General features: G+C 59.7%; 5 protein-coding genes across 5 annotated transcripts; 1 reads left to right on the forward strand and 4 right to left on the reverse strand.

Annotated features, from left to right (window-relative positions):
• Window positions 1-10: 10 nt before the first annotated feature.
• On the reverse strand, window positions 11-347 carry SPRG_13333 (hypothetical protein; the record flags this gene model as incomplete). Its single annotated transcript, XM_012353173.1, has 1 exon — window positions 11-347. A coding segment is annotated over one exon (337 nt), but the record flags the coding sequence as incomplete, so codon positions are not given.
• A 7,163-nt stretch (window positions 348-7,510) lies between these two features.
• Window positions 7,511-9,697, forward strand: SPRG_13334 (hypothetical protein; the record flags this gene model as incomplete). Its single annotated transcript, XM_012353174.1, has 2 exons — window positions 7,511-9,057; window positions 9,115-9,697. The coding sequence occupies 2 exons, from the start codon at window positions 7,511-7,513 to the stop codon at window positions 9,695-9,697; spliced, it is 2,130 nt and encodes a 709-aa protein (XP_012208564.1).
• Window positions 9,698-10,272: 575 nt separating this feature from the next.
• Window positions 10,273-12,408, reverse strand: SPRG_13335 (hypothetical protein; the record flags this gene model as incomplete). Its single annotated transcript, XM_012353175.1, has 4 exons — window positions 10,273-10,661; window positions 10,702-10,726; window positions 10,780-11,854; window positions 12,302-12,408. 4 exons carry the CDS (start codon window positions 12,406-12,408, stop codon window positions 10,273-10,275), a joined length of 1,596 nt encoding a protein of 531 aa, XP_012208565.1.
• Window positions 12,409-12,731: 323 nt separating this feature from the next.
• Window positions 12,732-15,653, reverse strand: SPRG_13336 (hypothetical protein). Its single transcript, XM_012353176.1, has one exon. It carries the CDS (start codon window positions 15,627-15,629, stop codon window positions 12,762-12,764), a length of 2,868 nt encoding a protein of 955 aa, XP_012208566.1. The 5' UTR covers window positions 15,630-15,653; the 3' UTR covers window positions 12,732-12,761.
• A 534-nt stretch (window positions 15,654-16,187) lies between these two features.
• SPRG_13337 (hypothetical protein) lies at window positions 16,188-19,039 on the reverse strand (the record flags this gene model as incomplete). Its single annotated transcript, XM_012353177.1, has 1 exon — window positions 16,188-19,039. The coding sequence occupies one exon, from the start codon at window positions 19,037-19,039 to the stop codon at window positions 16,202-16,204; it is 2,838 nt and encodes a 945-aa protein (XP_012208567.1). The 3' UTR covers window positions 16,188-16,201.
• Between the last annotated feature and the right edge of the window lie 396 nt (window positions 19,040-19,435).

Genomic DNA, 19,435 nt, shown 5'->3' on the forward strand with positions numbered 1-19,435 from the left:
AGGCGCACACCATCGACGTCGCGGCCGCGCATCATGCGCACCTTGGCGGCCGCCACGCCACGCAGCACCATACCAGGAATCGCAGACGACGGAAAAGCCACCAGCTTGGGCTGTACGGACCGCGATAGCGCAATGTCAAAGGCGCCGGCGATGCGCAAGGCGTCGAAGAAGCGCAAGGCGTCGCCTTGCAGCAGCTCAAAGCAGAGGGCGTCGTTGCGCGCCTGGAGCGCGTAGCCCATGACGACCTCGTCGGCTGCATGCGCCTGGCGCGCGACGTCGCGCAGGAGAGCGATCGCGCCGGTGCTGTCGGTCGCCAGCAGGGCGAGGACGTCGTCGTACCGGCCCATCGCGTCGGGCAAGCGAATTGGATTCTGTGGGTACTCCGCTTTGAAACACAATATTGAAACAGAGTGTAAAACAGAGTCTTGGATTCAGAATTCGGTCGCGAAGAGTAAAGAGCCGACCCGAGAGCGCGCGATCGGCCAGATCAAGGAAAAGTACAATGTCGCCACAAGTTGGTCGAGCGATAGAACGGTCATTGGAGAGCACAACCCGCTATGCTACGTCCTCGGTCGCGACTTTTAGTGTGAGCAATGCGCAACACTATTAGTATTGGCACACACCATGTATAGCCAACTATAGCCACATTGGAGCGTATCTTGAAAAACGAGCTTCCACCGTAGAGAACTACTAGAGCCCACCGATCGTGCGACTGCAACGAGTGCTTTGACAGCCAGCAGAGAAAGGCTATGAGGCTATGGACCGCACACGCCAGTGCTGCGACCGCGAGGAGCATGGTACGTCGGTGTCTATGCAAAGCCTATTAGCCCGACGAGTAACCCGAGCCTAGATGGCCACGATGCGACAGCGCAGGACCCACCACACGACTCTTTCAACAAACAACGACACTGCATTAGCACCCGCTTTAATGACACGATGGACGTTGCGAAACGATCGCTTAGCACGCGGGCTTGGCGCGGCTCTTGATCTCGACCGAGTCGAAGATCGTCGTGGTTTCGCCGTTGGCGCGGTAGTAGATGGTCAACTTGTCGTTGTCGGCGACAAGGCGCGACGCGCCGTAGAGCGAGCTCGACGTCGACTTGGACCACTCGGGGATCGGCTTGATCGCGCCCTGGTAGAGGCCGTGGCCACCGGTACCGACGGTAACGTAGATCGGGGCACCCTCGGTGATCTTGTTCTTGTAGAGGGGCGCCGTGCGCTCGTACGCGTGCACGTGGCCGGCAATGACGGCGTCAACGCCGTGCTTGGCGTAAACGTCCTCAAACTTGCCCTGGAGACCGCAGTGGGGCTCGTCATACGTGTTACCGAGCTGGCCGCCCGTGGACGTCGAGTTCATGTAGTAGTTGCCCTTCCAGCACGACTCGACATCGTTGATCTCAAACTTGACGGGCGAGCACTGGCACTGGTGGCTGGCCCACGTGTTGTAGAATGGGTTGTGCTTGAAGACAACGACGAACGGCGTCTTCTCGCGGTTGACGGCCGCGAGGTCTGCCTTGAGCCAGTCGAGCTGCTGGTTGCGGTGCGTGAGCCAGTAGTTGGAGCCAATGTTGTCCGTGCCGAAAATACCCGTGTAATCATCCAAGAAGACGGTGTGGATGTTGCCGACGTTGGCCGAGTACCACGTGCGGTGGTCCTTCTTGGCCTCGTCCGTGATCGGCGTCACAATGCGGTTGATGTAGGCCGAGTACATCTCGGTGGGGCACTCGGGGCGGTCGTAGTTGACGCCCTCGCCGTGAATGACCTCGTGGTTGCCGCTGATACCGAGGAGCGGCACCTTGGAGAAGAGCGGCTGCGTCGCCTCGAGCCACGTGTCCCAGTCTTCGTGGCAGCCGTTGGCGTACGTCCAGTCACCGGCAATGATGACGGCGTCCGGCGTCGAGCCCTTGAGGTCGCTGCCGAGGTTTGAAATCGTGTCCTGGATGTTCTCAATGCCCACGTCACCGACGACCGAGAGCACGGTCTTCTTGCTCGCAGCCGGCACGGTCTTGAAGCTACCGCTGTACTCCTGGACAGCGTAGTTGAACTTGGTGTCCGCCGGGAGGTTGCAGAGCTTGGCCGTGTGGAGGTTGGGCGACGTGTACTTGTACTTGCCGCCGTCGACCTTGTACGTGTTGACGGTCGTCGTCACCGACTTGTCGGTCGCGCCGACACCGTACTTGAGCGTCATCGGGGTCGCCACGTCACTGGCAAACGCAATCGTGATGCCGTCCTTGCAGCCGACAGCTTCGGACGAGACACCGACGTGGACCTGCGAGACCTTGGCGGCGGCCGACGCGACAAGGGCGAGACCGGCGAGGCACTTGGAGAGCTGCATCGTTGAGGCGAAGGAGGCAAGTTGGAAAATGAAAGTCGACCCGTGAGACCCAAACACCCACCCGGTGGACGGCCGCAGATTCAGCGACCACTTCGAGTCCTACGCATAGCCAACTGCTTGGAATCTTGGTCATCCCACAGTGGTTGCTTGAAGTATACTGCAACAACGTAGTATAGTCGCAAGGGATGTGGCGGCTTGTGTGCGAGGGCAGCCAGAAAGGGTTGACGGCACCATGAGATGAGGTCGTCCAGTGCGAGGGAAGCGAATAAGGGACTGGGAGCGATAGCTCGGTAGCGTGCGCGCAGAACCACCTGGTGGTGGCGTAGTGATGCCGGAACGATCGCGCACCGGCCTACGCGCCGTGGGGCAACTTTGCCGACCTCACCTTCGCCGACCCGACGCTCCCCCGGATCCGTCGCCTGCTTACGTCAAATGCAGTGCGGAACCGGTTTAAGTTCATGCCTAAGTACTGGTTCGACATTCGCGTGGGGCCGAGCACGCTTCCGGCGCCGTCGCCGCTGGTACGAGCAACCGTTTTGGTCCAACCAGTTTCTCCCGGTAGATAGCTGTAGTTACATCGAAAAGACCACAAGATGGAGCACTCGGGACGCACGGACGATGGCCAAGATCGGGATCACTCAAGTCCAGCACGTCCACACCTTGATGCTCGCGGCCGCCCCGACGGAGACGCTCGCGACAAGAACTCAACGCCTCATCCACGCGGTGACGGCAAAGTGCCGCGGCCGTGACCTCGGCCCACACGTGATACCGAACGACAACTGGCTTGGCTGGCTCGCTACGACTGTAGACGCCTTCACGTGTGGCCCCGTTGCAAGCCCGATTTCCAAGCCGCCATGGCTGGTTCGCCTCCACAAGGCTACGAAGCCGCTGACCCTATCGACGCCCGCTGACGTCGTGCCCCGCCAAGGACCCGCTTGCAGCTACCAACCCGCCACCTGGGCGTCAATGAAGACTTCTACGAGGAGCCTGCTGCCTTAGCCGCCGCAGCCGAGCTCCGACTACCTGACGACATCTTACCCAAATACGCCGACTTCGTCTACCAAGTGATGCTCCGCGCGGTCAAGTTTCATTCCCATTTGCACTGGCTCGACAGGGCCGACCAAGCGTGCCTCTTCTGCCCCGAGCACGAGACGTACCGCCACTTCCTCGTAGACTGCGACTTCATCAAGGACGTGTGGAGCACGCTTCACGCCGTCACGGTCCCTTTGGGCGTGACCTTGCCGACATCGCTCTCAGGCTACCTCTACTCGACGCCCAAGACGGCGTCCAACATCCACCAAGCCGCGTTCCGCTACCTCTGGCCCGTGCTCCGCGCCTGCGTCTGGTTCAACGTCTGGCGAGTCCGGAACGATCGCGTCTTTCGCGCCGACCTACCGCTGCCAAGTCCATGGACGATTGCCGTCAAGGCGGCAAGTGTCGCTCAACTGCACTTGCACCACAGCCTCGCACAAGAGCCCGAGCAGCCTGCTCTTCGTCGGCTTCTCCGGCTCCTCGCCCAACACGAGTGGCCGCGACGTCACCTCGCCCCGCGGATCGCACTCCTGCCTCCGCCTGCCTAAATCAAGTTCCTCAACCGAGTCCACACAACGAAGAAAGTCCGACAATTTTATTTAGCATAGTTTTATCTATTGTAATAGAGGACCCACTTCAACAACAACGATCGCACACCGGCGTCCCACTTTGGCTTGCGATGGTTCGTAGTGGGTGGGAAATGCCAACAACGAGACACGGAATGTACATTGTGAGAGCGTTGGACTAATAGCAAGCGCGCGGTTCCTACCAGCTTGGACCATGGACTTCGCGTTCGCAAGCTGGGCGGTATCTTTGGTCTCAAGGCACAAACTCGGTGGATACGTGCGTCGACAATTGACGTGATCAGTTGCTTGGTGCTGTAGCGCGCTATGCATAGCCTAAATGCCCGCTGTAAGTCGAGGGTAGATGCCATCGGAGATGCACTGACCCATTTGATCCACGTATTCTGGAGCTCTGCTGACCGCCCAAAAACTCTTTCTCGTTACATAGCATGTGAAACTGTCGCAGTTCCGGTCCATCCAATTGAGGCTTCTACCGGTAGTCTGCTGGAATCTGCCTCGTTCACATTTTATGGCACGGACCACAGTCGCCGTTGCACAGGACTCACCCATGAAGCTACCTTGTAGCTCGGTTTCTCGCTGGCTATGCACCAACAACAACGGACCACGATGTTGATGAAGGGTGACTTCTGATCATGCAAAAGCACCGAAATATAGTCTGGCGTGCTTCAACGTCCAAACAATACATTCGCTTGGCTATGGAGAGCTCCGTATCGTACTTGGCGCAAGATCTAGCAGTGCTAGGGACGGCAACGGCGGCGAACATGCCGAGATTGTTCCAGCGATTGACGACCGTCCGATAATGCGCCTGTCAACTCTGATGAGTATGTGCAACAGTAAAGTGCGAGACAGGCAAAGCCTGTCAGCAGACGCTGAATGGCGTTGGCTCAGATGCGTACATTTGGATTCGGCCCACTATTGTTTTGTTAAAGTACGAAATCTCGACTTGGATATGGTCCACGCAGATGTTTTCTGGCAGGGGCAACCCTTTCGCTGCACGGACAGCCCTTTCGTTACATGGACTAGATGCACGTCGCGGCCTCACACCGACGCGCTGCGCAGACACATTTTAGCATTAAATGCCTCCCTCTGCCAGACCAACACACACCTTTAAGATGTACTCACACCGTTCGCGACCCCATCTTGATCTATAGCGCTTGCCTTCAAGAGCAAAGTCAATGTGCAAACGTCCCAAGCCAAAGTGGGACGCCGGTGTGCGATCATTCCGGCCTCACTGCACCACCACCAGGTGGTTCTGCGCGCACGCTACCGAGCTATCGCTCCCAGTCCCTTATTCGCTTCCCTCGCACAGGACGACCTCATCTCATGGTGCCGTCAACCCTTTCTGGCTGCCCTCGCACACAAGCCGCCACATCCCTTGCGACTATACTACGTTGTTGCAGTATACTTCAAGCAACCACTGTGGGATGACCAAGATTCCAAGCAGTTGGCTATGCGTAGGACTCGAAGTGGTCGTTGAATCTGCGGCCGTCCACCGGGTGTTTGGGTCTCACGGGTCGACTTTCATTTTCCAACTTGCCTCCTTCGCCTCAACGATGCAGCTCTCCAAGTGCCTCGCCGGTCTCGCCCTTGTCGCGTCGGCCGCCGCCAAGGTCTCGCAGGTCCACGTCGGTGTCTCGTCCGAAGCTGTCGGCTGCAAGGACGGCATCACGATTGCGTTTGCCAGTGACGTGGCGACCCCGATGACGCTCAAGTACGGTGCGGGCGCGACCGACAAGTCGGTGACGACGACCGTCAACACGTACAAGGTCGACGGCGGCAAGTACAAGTACACGTCGCCCAACCTCCACACGGCCAAGCTCTGCAACCTCCCGGCGGACACCAAGTTCAACTACGCCGTCCAGGAGTACAGCGGTAGCTTCAAGACCGTGCCGGCTGCGAGCAAGAAGACCGTGCTCTCGGTCGTCGGTGACGTCGGCATTGAGAACATCCAGGACACGATCTCGAACCTCGGCAGCGACCTCAAGGGCTCGACGCCGGACGCCGTCATCATTGCCGGCGACTGGACGTACGCCAACGGCTGCCACGAAGACTGGGACACGTGGCTCGAGGCGACGCAGCCGCTCTTCTCCAAGGTGCCGCTCCTCGGTATCAGCGGCAACCACGAAGTCATTCACGGGGAGGGCGTCAACTACGACCGCCCCGAGTGCCCCACGGAGACCTACTCGGCGTATAGCAACCGCATCATCACGCCGATCACGGACGAGGCCAAGCAGGACCACCGCACGTGGTACTCGGCCAACGTCGGCAACATCCACACCGTCTTCTTGGACGATTACACGGGTATTTTCGGCACGGACAACATTGGCTCCAACTACTGGCTCACGCACCGCAACCAGCAGCTCGACTGGCTCAAGGCGGACCTCGCGGCCGTCAACCGCGAGAAGACGCCGTTCGTCGTTGTCTTCAAGCACAACCCGTACTACAACACGTGGGCCAGCCACCAGTGCCAGTGCTCGCCCGTCAAGTTTGAGATCAACGATGTCGAGTCGTGCTGGAAGGGCAACTACTACATGAACTCGACGTCCACGGGCGGCAAGCTCGGTGACACGTATGACGAGCCCCACTGCGGTCTCCAGGGCAAGTTTGAGGACGTTTACGCCAAGCACGGCGTCGACGCCGTCATTGCCGGCCACGTGCACGCGTACGAGCGCACGGCGCCCCTCTACAAGAACAAGATCACGGAAGGTGCCCCGATCTATGTTACCGTCGGCACGGGTGGCCATGGGCTGTACCAGGGCGCGATCAAGCCGATCCCCGAGTGGTCCAAGTCAACGTCGAGCTCGCTCTACGGCGCGTCGCGCCTCGTCGCCGACAACGACAAGTTGACCATCTACTACCGCGCCAACGGCGAGACGACGACGATCTTTGACTCGGTCGAGATCAAGAGCCGCGCCAAGCCCGCGTGCTAAGCGATCGTGTCGCAACGTCCATAGTGTCATTAAAGCGGGTGCTAATGCAGTGTCGTTGTTTGTTGAAAGAGTCGTGTGGTGGGTCCTGCGCTGTCGCATCGTGGCCATCTGGGCTCGGGTTACTTGTCGGGCTAGGCTTTGCGTGGGCACCGACGTTTCCCATGCTCCTGGCGGTCGCAGCACTGGCGTGTGCGGTCCATGACCTCATAGTCTTTCTATGGTGGCTGTCAAAGCACTCGTTGCAGTCGCACGATCGGTGGGCTCTGCGCCACCCGCAGTTCTCTGCGGCGGAAGCCGGGTGGACGCCGGTTTTTCAAGATACGCTCCAATGTGGCTAGAGTTGACTATACATGGCATGTGCCAATATTAATAGTGTTGCGCATTGCTCGCACTAAAAGTCGCAACCGAGGACGTAGTATAGCGCGTTGCGCTCTCCAATGACCGTTCTATCGCTCGACCAACTTGTGGCGACATTGTATTTTCCCTTGATCTGGCCGATCGCGCGCCCTCGGGTCGGCTCCTTGCTCTTGGCGACCGAATTCTCAATCCAAGACTCTGTTTTATACTCTGTTTCGATATTGTGTTTCAAAGCAGAATACCCACAGAATCCAATTCGCTTGCCCGACGCGATGGGCCGGTACGACGACGTCCTCGCCCTGCTGGCGACCGACAGCACCCGCGCGATCGCTCTCCTGCGCGGCGTCGCGCGCCAGGCGCATGCAGCCGACGAGGTCGTCATGGGCTACGCGCTCCAGGCGCGCAACGACGCCCTCTGCTTTGAGCTGCTCCAAGGCGACGACGGGCGCATCTTCGACGCCCTGCGCATCGCCGGCGACTTTGACATTGCGCTATCGCGGTCCGTACACCCCAAGGTGGTTGCTTTTCCGTCGTCTGCGATCCCTGGTATCGTGCTGCATGGCGTGGCGGCCGCCAAGGTGCGCATGATGCGCGGCCGCGACGTCGATGGTGTGCGCCTCCTCTTCTGGCCCAAGGCGCACCGCGCACGCCTCGTGGGGCTACCTACGTCCGTGCAGTGGCTGGTCCGCGCCGTCGACGACCCACGCCACCGCGTCGCGACACTGGCCCTTCTCGGGGCCTCGGACGTCGCCACAGTTGCCGCCGAGATCTTTGCAAAGTTTCGCGATCGCGATGCCAGCCCGCTGCATTTACTGACAAGCGGCCAGCGCCTCCAGCTCTACGTAGCCTCAACGTGGGTCTCTGCCTTTCCCGCGATCGCCGCAGCGCTACTCGCGTCGTCGGAGCCGCAGCTGGCTTGTCTTTTCCTCGAAACGTACTTGACGCTGCAGTCGGACGTGGCACTTTCGACCGCCAGCACCTGGATCCATGCGGTCTTGACCAAGTTTGGCTGGGAACACTTCGTATCGGCGTTGCAGTCGCTGCTCCGTCGCTGGAGTCCGACGCACCTCGAACACGCCTTTCAGCTCGTCGCGAGTCTCGCCGGCGTAGACCCGACGCCGGTCTGCTCCCGGCTCGCCGCGCCCTTTCTCGGCGAGCTCGTACGCGCTAGCTACGACGTCTTGCATGCGCAGCTTGTACTGCGCCTGCACACGCCCATCACGGCGTACGCGGAGGCGACGTCGCTCTTGACGCGGAGCCTCCTACTGGAGCAGTACGTTGACGTCACGAGGTTCGAGGTCGTGGCAGGGACGTGGCTCTACGACCGACTACCGACGGCTCTGCTGCTTGAGATCGCTGCATTTGGCGCGACCGACGTGTGCAAAATTGCGACTCTGGTGGCACGGCACCCGGCGTCGTTTCCGCCGATCGCCGTCGTGGCACCGGCCGTGTGGGCGGTGCGCAACGTCAACGTCAATCTCAACGTCAGCGTCAACCTCAATCTCGGGTCGCTCGTGCCCGATGTAGCGCGCACCGGCCCATCCGCAGCGTTCGACAACGCCGCATGGGGCAGCGTTCTGCTTGTGGACGTCATGACGGCTACGCTCCTGGCAGCGAGATGCGACACGATCGGATGGAGCCCGGCCTTTCTCGAGGCGTGCTACGTCCACGCCGGCCTTGCTCTGCTTCCCGCCCTTGTCGCTGTGCTATCGGCGCATCCATCACTGGGCGCAACGACCAATGTCGTTGCGATCCTCCAGCGCGCGCCCGAGGTCCTTCGCCGCGCGACGCCGCCCGATACCATCGGCCATCTCGCTCGGTACTACGCGCAGCATGGGCGACCGCATGTCACGCCACAGCGTCTACCCTCATTTAGCGACGTCCAGCTGCATCTGCTGCTGACGGTCCTCGAAGGAATGCCTTCAACCGGTCAGATCGATGCGCTGGTGACTAGTCTCTTGCATGAGCTCGACGGGATGCCGTGGGCGCTTCACGCATACCGCGCTGTGATCTACCGCCTCTTGGCATCGTTTTCGCATCTTCTGACGCCGCATGCCCGGCTTCGGCTTGTCCAAGCGTGCTTGCAAAGCCACGAGGCTGCGCTCCAAGTACCGAGACGGGGGCTGGCCATGGACGACCTCTACGTGGCGTGCGACTGCGTAGCGTGTACGAGGCTGCACGGTGAGCTCCTGGCGTCCGACATGCGCTGCTTGCTCAGCATGTCGGGACCTGTCCCGCGCTGCCTCCGCCAGCTCGTCCTTAACCACAACGACCGTCTGCTTCTCGAGCACGAGTGTGCGACCAGCTATCGCGTCCGCAAGACGCTGCTGAGCGTTGTGCAAACGGCCAATGGACCTGACGGCGACCTGCGCCGAGTGGCCGCGCTCCGAGAACTGAAGACCACGACGCTGCAGGCGCTGCAACCACCGGCAAAGCGACGCTGGCTCTGGTTCTTCTAGCTCGACGCCTGGCTGCATGGTTGGCGATCCAGAAATTTTGTTTGTTCGACTTGTGACCAAGTAGTGAGTAATAAGTCATCAAGTTGCTGTTAGTTCATGATTCAGAGCAAGAGCGGCAGACACCGAGCCAAAAAGAGCGAAGCACAGCGAGGCGACCAGGAATGCATTTTGGCTCGTCTCCCATAGCGACATCCTATCAGGGGCGCCCCTGCACGCTTGCTCCGTCGTTGCAACTTGCCGTGGTCGATGAAATGTTTTTCCATTGATTCTGCAACTCTTCTGCCGGCCACGATACAGTTGTAAGTAGGATCGCTTCACGAATCGATGCAACGCACATGCTCATTGCTCCGAGACATCAACTGAGTGCACCACACCCGAGTTGTCTCTCAACTGAAATGACGACGCACCGCTGTGTTTGTCCAAGGATGCAGCGGCCAAAGTGGCGCGGCGCGCCAGCAAGTGATAAGACTACGCCGAGAACTGTCCTTGCATTTTTCAAAGTTCTTTCAAGAGCCCTTGATAAGATCATAACTGAGCATGCTTGCCACGTTGCCACCGAGAAGAAGACGGTCGATCTACATGATCCAGCGCGACTGCTCGGCCCCCAATTGGACATCGATCGTCCCTTTCGGATTCATGATAAGTCGCCCGAACGTTGTGGCTGTCGGCGTGGAACCAAAGACGATGTCGGTTCGATGGTCGAGCAAGAGCGCGTCGCTCAAACTGAGGCGGTACGAGATCGTGGTTGTGGGCGTGTGCGACAGCACGTAGCAATCACTGCCGCGAAAGCTGAACGCAGCGTTGCGCTGCAGATGCCGGTGGGTCGTAAAGAGCTTGTAGATCGATCCACCTCGGAACGTTTTCGGTACCCGGTGCCTTCGTCGACAGCAGCCGCAGCCAAAGATGAGCCCGAGCAGCAGTCGGTGCTTCCAGTCGTTGTAGCTCGAACGAGCAAACGCGCCGCCTTCTATCACACGGAGCATCAACGAGGAGCGTGACACGACACGCGAGAGACGCCGCCGGGATGAGCTGGCCATGGAATGGATGCGACGGATCCACACGCGACAAAGCAACTGGCGTACCAGGCGTATGAGCGCAGGCCATGCAAAGCTATAGACCAATGGAAGCGCGCCGAGGACAATCGTGTACAAAATGGCGGGCGGGATGTGCTCCACATAGTCCATCGCCTTGTTTGGGGGCAAGAAAGCCGTGTAAAGTACATGGTAGAGGTCGATGAAAGCCGAGAGCCGAAGCTGGTAGTACGTCAGCGGTCCCACGACTAGCGCGACGCCGATCGCGACGCCAGTCGGGTCGGCTTGGGCGACTCGCGACTCGAGCCCACATCGTCGCAAGACGTAGCCACTCAGATTGAGCACGAGGTATCCAAACCAGACAGTCCGCGAGAGATACAAGGTTGAGAGAGCGAATGCCCACTTGTCGGCGGTCTGGTCGATTCGGAAAATGCACTGGCCAGCCGTCTCCAGACTGCACCAAAAGTCCACCACAAAAAGGACGCAGATCCACGTGTTTTGGAGAATAAGACACGTCGGATCGCCGACAATAATTTCCAAACGCTCGCTTTCGCCGCACGTGCCAAACTGCCGCAGCCCGATTGCCAGTGATCGGTAGTGCACATAGTACGTCGACCAGAGAAGACTCAGAATCAAAAGTGTCGTGGCCATGCGAAAGCCCAATTTGCAGTAGAGCCACGTCGACGAGCCATGGTCGAGCTGGACTGCAAAGCAAATGCTGTCATGCGCGTCGATCCAGAGAACGGCAATGGACGACGGGCGTCCAAACAGCGTACCGGGCTGGACGAGCGCAGTGCTCGAGGCATTTCGGGTGCCGAGGCTCGCGTCGCGGACCCAGAGGCGTGTTCGTTTGGAATAGAAGAAGGCGCCAGGAAGGGGCGCGTAGCTGAACGACGCCTCGGTCATGTGTTGGAGTCGACCGCAGAGAACATCGACGTCGTTCGTCGCGTCGTAAACGTAGCGGACGCCGCTCGAGGGTGCCGACGACGTGTACTGCGACGTGTAAAATGCAAGGGCACGCGCCTCGAAGGCAGCAAAGGTCTCGTTGGCGCCTGGCGAGACGCCAATTGAAGGCTCCGTACGAGGCATCCACGGGAGCGGCTCGGTCAAGTACGCCTTGAGCGGCCTAGCGACCGATGAGATAAACGAAAAGTTGCTATGGGCTGCGTGCATGGAGGCGAGGTTGAGTAGGAAGACGCTCGAGAAGATAACGGAGACCTTGTTGAAGGTCACGACGCGCCTGGGAACGAGAGACGCAGTAGGCCCGGGATGGACCTGCATATCAGAAAGGAATAAGCGCACGTGGAAACGATGTGCGATGCGCAATGAGAAACGGGATGACAACATTTTGTCAACCAAAATAGACAGCGTTGCCCTGGTTGCATTTGATTGGTTGAAAAGATGATTTGTTGCATGGCTGATGGGGCCAACCCAATGTCTAAACTAACGCGCCAATTGCACGAGGCCTTACGCAGCAGTGGACCTGCACGCCGTTGGCCGTTGGCCGTGCTTGACATGCCGACGACGGCCTTCGCAGCAGTGACGATGCAATGCACAGCGCGCGGTGCGCCACGGTTGCTTGATGAGCTTGATGCGAATCGGCTGGTTCAAGGCCGGGCTCAGCGGCGTGTCGCCGTCGACGCCGGTCAGTGACGCAATCAGATACCAGATTGGTGCCATCGTCGCCGCCTTGTCTGTGCATCGATCGATGAGGCGTCGGATAGCCGCTCCCAGCCATACGCTTACCACAGCCTGTCGATCTACTTGGCGACATCGATCATCTCCGTGCTGACATGATGGGCCATGTCGACGTGTACAACTCGGTAAAGCGCAGCGACCTCGTTATATTGTTCAGCGATGAGAGCGCCGCGGTGAACCGGCTCACATTGGCCAGCCGCAACGGTGACGGGGTGACCAGCACCGCTAGAGAAGACCCAGCCAATGTGTCCTGGCGTCGTCGAAACTAGAAAGTTGTTGAGAAGAACGTCCACACAATAGAGTCCGTGTAGAATAGTTAAGGTGCTGAACGTTAGCTACGGTGCAGTCGGTGGCACGCAGGTTCGCTTTCCATTGCGCATTGAGCGTGGCGCTTGCCGCTTGCGCATCGTCTTGCTTTTCTTCATGGCTTGGAGGCGCTCGACCATGGTTTTGGACGAGTATGCATCGACCTCGTCGTCCGAAAAGTCGTCGTGCGGCCGCTCAATGGTGATCGTCACGGGCTCGGAGGCGTCGTCATCGTCGTTGTGCCACGTCATCTCCAGCGTCGTCTTCGGGGGGCCGTCCAGGAAGGCTTGGACGGCGGTACACATGGGCGCTGGTGCGCGCAAGACCTCGACCAAAGCATGTTTGGAGCTCAAGAAGGCGTTGAACTGCGTCGCGAGCTCACAGTCGCAGTCCACGCGCGCCTCAACCTTCGGACGCAGATCACGGAGCCGACGCCCGGCAAAATGTGGTGTAAGGTTCTTGATGCAGAGGTCGGCGAGGAAGAGCCATGCCTCGTGGGTCCAAAAGGTGTGGCGAAGAAGGCAGTCGGCGACAAACCCACCATACATCCACGGCTCTTGCGAGAGCACTTGGTCGTTCCACAACTGGACGCACGGCAGCATCTGGCTCGCGTCCATCTCGGCAATCAGCTCGAGCGTGTCGACCGCCAGTCGCCAGCCAGCGTCCGCTTCGGTCGCATGGTCGTGGGATGGTGCGACGTGAGGGTGCGGGTGGTCGCGGTAGTAGTCGTTGAGGTGCTTGTCGTAGCTCACAAGGTCTGGACCCAGAGGTCGCAACACACTCTGAAACAACAGCGCGCGTGTCGCATCGTCCACAGTAGTATCATGCGCGAGGACGTCGCGGATGGCGGGGACGGTGCACGAGCCAAAGACGGTGCGGCAGCGCTCGAGAAGCGCCGACGTCAATGCGCCATCGCAGAGTGCGATCGTCAAGAGGCTTCTGACGATAAGCACAGCGTTGGGTCGACGCCGCCCGGTCGCGACCAGGCTCGCAAAGGTCGTCGACGGGTGGAGCAGCTTGGTGATCATGGCGGTGGTGAGCGCGGGCACGCTGAGACGTCGTTGGAGGCGGAGACCGTACGCCAAAGCAGGCGCGGCGGTGCCAAAGAGGACGTCATCTCTTTTCTGACCGGCTCGAAGCAACAGGCCGGCGACCAATACGGGCGGATCAAGCGCCGCGTCGATTGTTGCCAGCGCCAGTGGCGGCAACCGTCCGTGAAGCCAGTGCGACGCCACACCATTCGCGGCCACGTACGCATCGAGAACGAGGCAATGGCCGAGGACGTCGTGCTCGATGATGAGTGGTGTCTGGCGGCCGTTTGAACGCATCGCAAGACGCGACGTGCGGTAGAGTCCCTTGATGAGCTCAACCGTGAATGGCTGGTGGAGAGTCGGGCACAGCGGCGTCGCACCATCCACGCCCGCGAGCGATGCGATGAGATGCAAGACAGGTGCGATCGTCGCTTGCTGCTTGCTCCACCGGTCGACGAGCTGGAGAAGCGACGTGAAGAGGAGCTCCCAGCCATGCGTTTGACACAGACCATAGAGCCACATTGCGACGTCCGGTAGCGACGTGCTGCAGTGCGTCATGTTGAGGGACGTCGCGACAAACTCGAGTATCAAGTTGATATCGCCGAGCGTCGTGAGCACGGCGACAAACCGGTCAAAGTACGACGTCGCCGCCGGGTTGATGGTAGCTTGAATGTGCTGGCATGCGTCCATAGCGTTGGCACTCAAGTCCGTCTGCATGAATTTCATGACATGGGTTGCGAGCGACGGAAGATCGTCGCAGCCCAAGAGCTCCACCTTGGTGTTGGCGTCATCGTTGGTGGCGGTGACCGCGCGCTCGAGGCACAGCATCGTGCCATGAAGGCCGGCGGCCTCCACTCGATGTCGCTTGGGCCAAAAAATGAACGCGTGCGTCGGGCCGAGCTCGTGGGCCACTTCGTTGCTGGGCGGTGCATCTCCCAGAATCGTGCCACACATCGCGTCTTGGAGCACGGATGGCGCACGTGTCGTTGGATGCAGCTGCACGTGTGCGAAGATGTGGCCCCTGAAACCGAAGTCAAGGAGGCGGCTGCGCAGCGCGTCGACTGCGACGTCGGTCTCAGGCACGAGTGTTGCCAGTGCCACGTCATAGACACCCGACAGTAGCAAGGCGGTCAAGACATCTTTGGCCACTCCCGAGAGCGTCTCGAACGAGGTGCCCTGCTGCAGGACAGGGCAGCCTTCCAGCACGTCCAAGCGGTCGTGGTTCATCGTGCCGAGCTTGCGAAGATGAGCTGCCGCCTCGTCAATGGACGCGGGATAGTCGCGGGTGTGCGTCGCCGGGTCGTTGTAAATGAGGTTGTACACGAGGAGGACGCGATCACCCTCAGTGATGGCAGCCGCGGTGACGTGAGTGTGGCGGTAGCACGCTGCGTACGAGTATCGAGGTGCTCCTGAGCGTCGAGGCAGGAAACACTTGTGAAGGTCATGGCCGCGTCGAAAAGCGACCTCGCCGCCACGCGCGTGACGTGGCAGCGCCACGTACAAGGTGCCAAACGAGCCAAGTGGGCGGTGCGCGACCTCAAAGGTGGACGTGTCGCCGACAGCGTCGAACGCGATGTGGGCGAGCGCCGCGTGGAACGGCCCTTCGGGTGCCAGCGCCGTCTCGATGCGCTTGACGAGCGTCGCGTTGACATACCCATCAAAGGCCGAGGTGTCGAACGCGAGGTCGGACGCGGCGACGATGGTCGTCGTGTCTTGGCCGAGGTACCGCGAGAGATCCCACGCCGGCAGCCCTATGATTGCCGCTTCATCCTCGGACGTGAAGTCGCGTGTCAAGCAACTGGCCTTTGGGAACTCGAGCAGGCGCATGACCTCCTGGTACCTCGCATCCATGGCGTTGTCTGCCATCGTCCCAATGAGCCAGCAGCAACGTTCAATATGTTTTGAACATTGAAAAAAACATATCTGTTTCCAGCACCGTTTGCAATGTTCTGGACTGGAATATTGTCGTCGGATCGTATAAAACAGTTTCGTGTAACATCATGCTGTTTTTCACTTTAAAAATGGCATGTGCCACAATTGGATTGCGCGGCCACGACGTGTTGTGCTTGCAGATTGTATTACCAGGTAGGATCGCGAATCGAATGCAGACGTCGGTGTCATACAGCTTGTCAATTCGGCATCTGCCACATTTGAGAACAGGATACAGTGTATTAAAACGCTGCGCCGCCAGCGAGCGCAGTCGTGTACGTCGCTTCAAACACATTTTACGGAGTGCCCGCATATCGGTCTATCATCGACTCGAGTACTTTTTATCAAGAGTAGTCGATGCAATTCGCTCGCACTCGGCGAGTGGGGTCCACCACGGGATGGATCTCTGAGCTCACTCCCAACGACCAAGTGCTGGTGCCAACTCCCACGCACTCAGGCGCAGCACTACGTGTGCGAAGTCTTTGTAAGGAAGATAACACGGAACATAATTAGCTCGCAAGAATCGGTGGCGACGCCGGAACACACCGTCGTTTGGCACCCTCTTTGCCTTGGACTGCGGGACGCTTGGGACGAGTTCCGCGCTGCTTCGGCGCTTGCATCAATGCTTGGAGGCGTTCGAGACGCATGGAGGCCGTCTGGAACTTGCTTTGCATGAGCGTCAAAGCTTCACGCCGACGCGTGAGTGTCATGGTCGTCATGGGTTTTTTCTTCTTGAACATCGTTTCGGGCTCGTCGTCGTCGCCAAAGAACGCGTCCACGGCGTCACAGCGCGGCCCGTAGACCTCTTCCTCGACGCCGTACTTGGTGCTTAAAAAGTCGTTGATCTGGCGCGCCAAAACGCAGTCGCAGGGCACGAGCGCTTGGTTGGCGTCGCGGACGTTGCGAGAATTGAAGCTCCACGTTTTGAACTCGTTTTGCAGCACCGGAATCGCCGCTGTCGCGACGGCCACCCACGCCTCCGTGGGCCAAAACGCATGACGCGTGAGGCAGTAGAAGGCGACCTCGCCAAACAACGCTGGCTTTGGCGCCAAAACGTTCGTCACCCACGCCTGGACGTACGACAGCGTCTTGGTCGCGTCCACCATCGTCACCACCTCCAAGAGATCGATGATCCAGCGCCAATGAACGTGCTTGGACCCGTCGGGCGGGGGCACTTGGGGGTGTGGATGCTTCTTGTAAAATACGTCGAGGTGCTTGGCCTGCGTGCGGACGATATCGTCGGTCTCGGGCGGTGGCATTCGTTGCAAGAGCTTTGCTTGGACGTCTGGATCCAGCGTCGAGTGGCGCAGGGCATGGCAGATGGCAGGAACGAGGAGGCTACCAAAGATCGTCTCGCAGCGCTCGAGAAGAGATGGCACCAAGCGGCCATGGCGAGAGGCGATGACAAGCATGTCGGCTGCTACCTCGATGGCACTTCGTGTCATCCACACATCGTCGACAAGAGTGTTGACACCATCGAGCGTGTCGTCCAGGAGTTGCAAGACGGCCGTCGCGAGGCCGGGCGCGCAAAGTGTCGGGTTGGCGTCGAGACTGCGCGCCAGTGCGTGCGTGACAACGTTGAGCAGCGAGCACTTGTCTGGGTCGTTGAGCATGATCGCTGTCATGGACGTGGCCGGGTTGAGTGCCGTATCAATCGCCGACAAGGCGAATGGCGGGAGACGCGCCTGAAGCCAATGGGCAGCGGGCCGCTCGGACATCGACGCCACGTAGCCTTCGACGGCCAGGCACGCGCCAAGAACCTTGATCAATTCCGCAGCTTCGACCACGTAATAGAGCTCTTCGACGTTGAGCTGCGCCGTCCGCCAGAGCGCCTTGATGAGCTCGGGAACATACGGCTGTCGCAGCGAAGGACACAGCGGGTCGGGGCCGTCAACACCCGCAAGCGCTGCGATCAAGCGGATCGCGGGTGCCATGGTTGCCCGCTCGTTCGTCCAACGATCTACCAGCTGCTCGAGCCCATGCGAGAGCACCTCCCAACCGAACGTAGAGCAGACGCGGTGGATCCATATCGCAATCTCGGACGCTTTGGTGCCAAAGTAATCAAGATCGAGCGACGTTGCCATGTAGGTGGCCATCAGAGCCGGGTCCCCGATGACGTCCAAGAGTCGCGCGGTGCGAGCGAAGAGCTCGGTCGCCGACGCATTCGCGGTTGCTTGGATGCGCTGGAGAATCGAGGCCTTCGAGAGATCGGGCGCGGCCAGCAGAGGCAAGACACTGCGCACGAGCGAGTTTAGACTGTCGTAGCCGACAAGATGATCGATATACGGCGGGCCACGGGAGACGGCGTCCTCGAGGCAGAGCAATGCGCCATGGGGGCCCGCGGCCTCGAGCCGTCGCCGCTTGGGCCAAAAGACGACGACACCGAGGAGATCGTTGTCGTCCGCCTTGTGGTCGACGTCGCGGGCGGTCGAGACATAGTCGTGGAAAAAAGCTCCCGCGAGACCGTCTTTGAGAAAGTGTAGATCGCCCGTCGATGGATGCAGTTGGATGCTGCAGAGGATGTGGCTCGACTCGGGCACGGACGCCATGATGTAGCCAGCCATATTGATGCCCTCGTCAAACGACAGCTTCGGGCGCACGCAGCCGAGCGCCACGTCATAGTCGCCGGAGAGAATCAAGGCGTTGACAAGGTCTCTCTCGTGACCCGAGAGCGCATCAAACGACAGCGACGCACTCGTCCGTACCGGGTAGGCCAGTCGACTGTCGTTGGGCTCGTGGGCTTTGGCTGCGAGCGTGGACAGGCGCGTCGCAGCGGCATCAACCGAGATGGGATAGTCGCGCGTGTGCGTGCACGGGTCGAGGTAGATCAGGTTGTACACGAGGAGGAGACGAGAGCCACTGGTGATGGCCGTGGAGATGACGCGCGTATGTCGATAACACGCGGCGTACGAGTAGCGGAGCATCGACCACGTCGCGCTCTCAAACCACGTGCTCGTGTCGCTGCCACGCATGAACGAGAGCGCGCCGCCGACAAAGGGGTGCGGCAAAGCTACGTAGAGCGAACCAAACGTGCCGTTGGGGCGGTGCGCCGGCACCATGGTCGTGGCCGTCCCGATGCGATCCACCGCGAGGTGCGCGAGCGAGGTGTAAAAGGCGCCGGCAGGGCGAAGCGCCGTCTCGAGACGCGGCCCGAGCGCCGCGTTGACAAAACTGTCAAAGGTCGCTGTGTTGAAGGGTATGCTGCTCGGCGTGAGGATCGTTGTCGGCGCTGTTGCGCTCACGAGCCGCGAGAGGTCCCATGCTACCAGGCGCCGGAGGTCGACTTCCTCTTTGGCCGTGAGGACACGCACGACCGAGGCGCCTTTTGGGAACTCGAGCAGCCGCATGGCCTCCTTGTACAGGCTTCGCACAGGTCTGCGCTCCTCGGCGCGCGCGACGACGCGACCGGACTTGGCTGCATGCTGGCTGCATGCTGCCGAGCGCTCGTTCGGCTGGCTGGGATCTTTCGAATGCGGCGGATTCGGCAAAATAGTTTTAAACCATTATAAATGCACCAAGGTTTTATACACTGAGGCACGGCCACGGTGTTTGGTCTCTCTTGCACATTTCCTGTAAGCACAGTGCTGTGTGATTGCAGAGAAATGGAAAGAAAAACTACTTTTGTGCTTGACGATGCTCTTTAGAAGACGAGGGCGATGGCAGCCGCCACAAAGGCTCTTGTATCAAACACTACGATGCGGCTTGATATTTCAAACATGTGTAGAAAACACTTTCAGATTCGG

This window comes from Saprolegnia parasitica (assembly GCF_000151545.1).
Source record: "Saprolegnia parasitica CBS 223.65 unplaced genomic scaffold supercont2.116, whole genome shotgun sequence".
Lineage (NCBI taxonomy): Eukaryota > Oomycota > Saprolegniomycetes > Saprolegniales > Saprolegniaceae > Saprolegnia > Saprolegnia parasitica.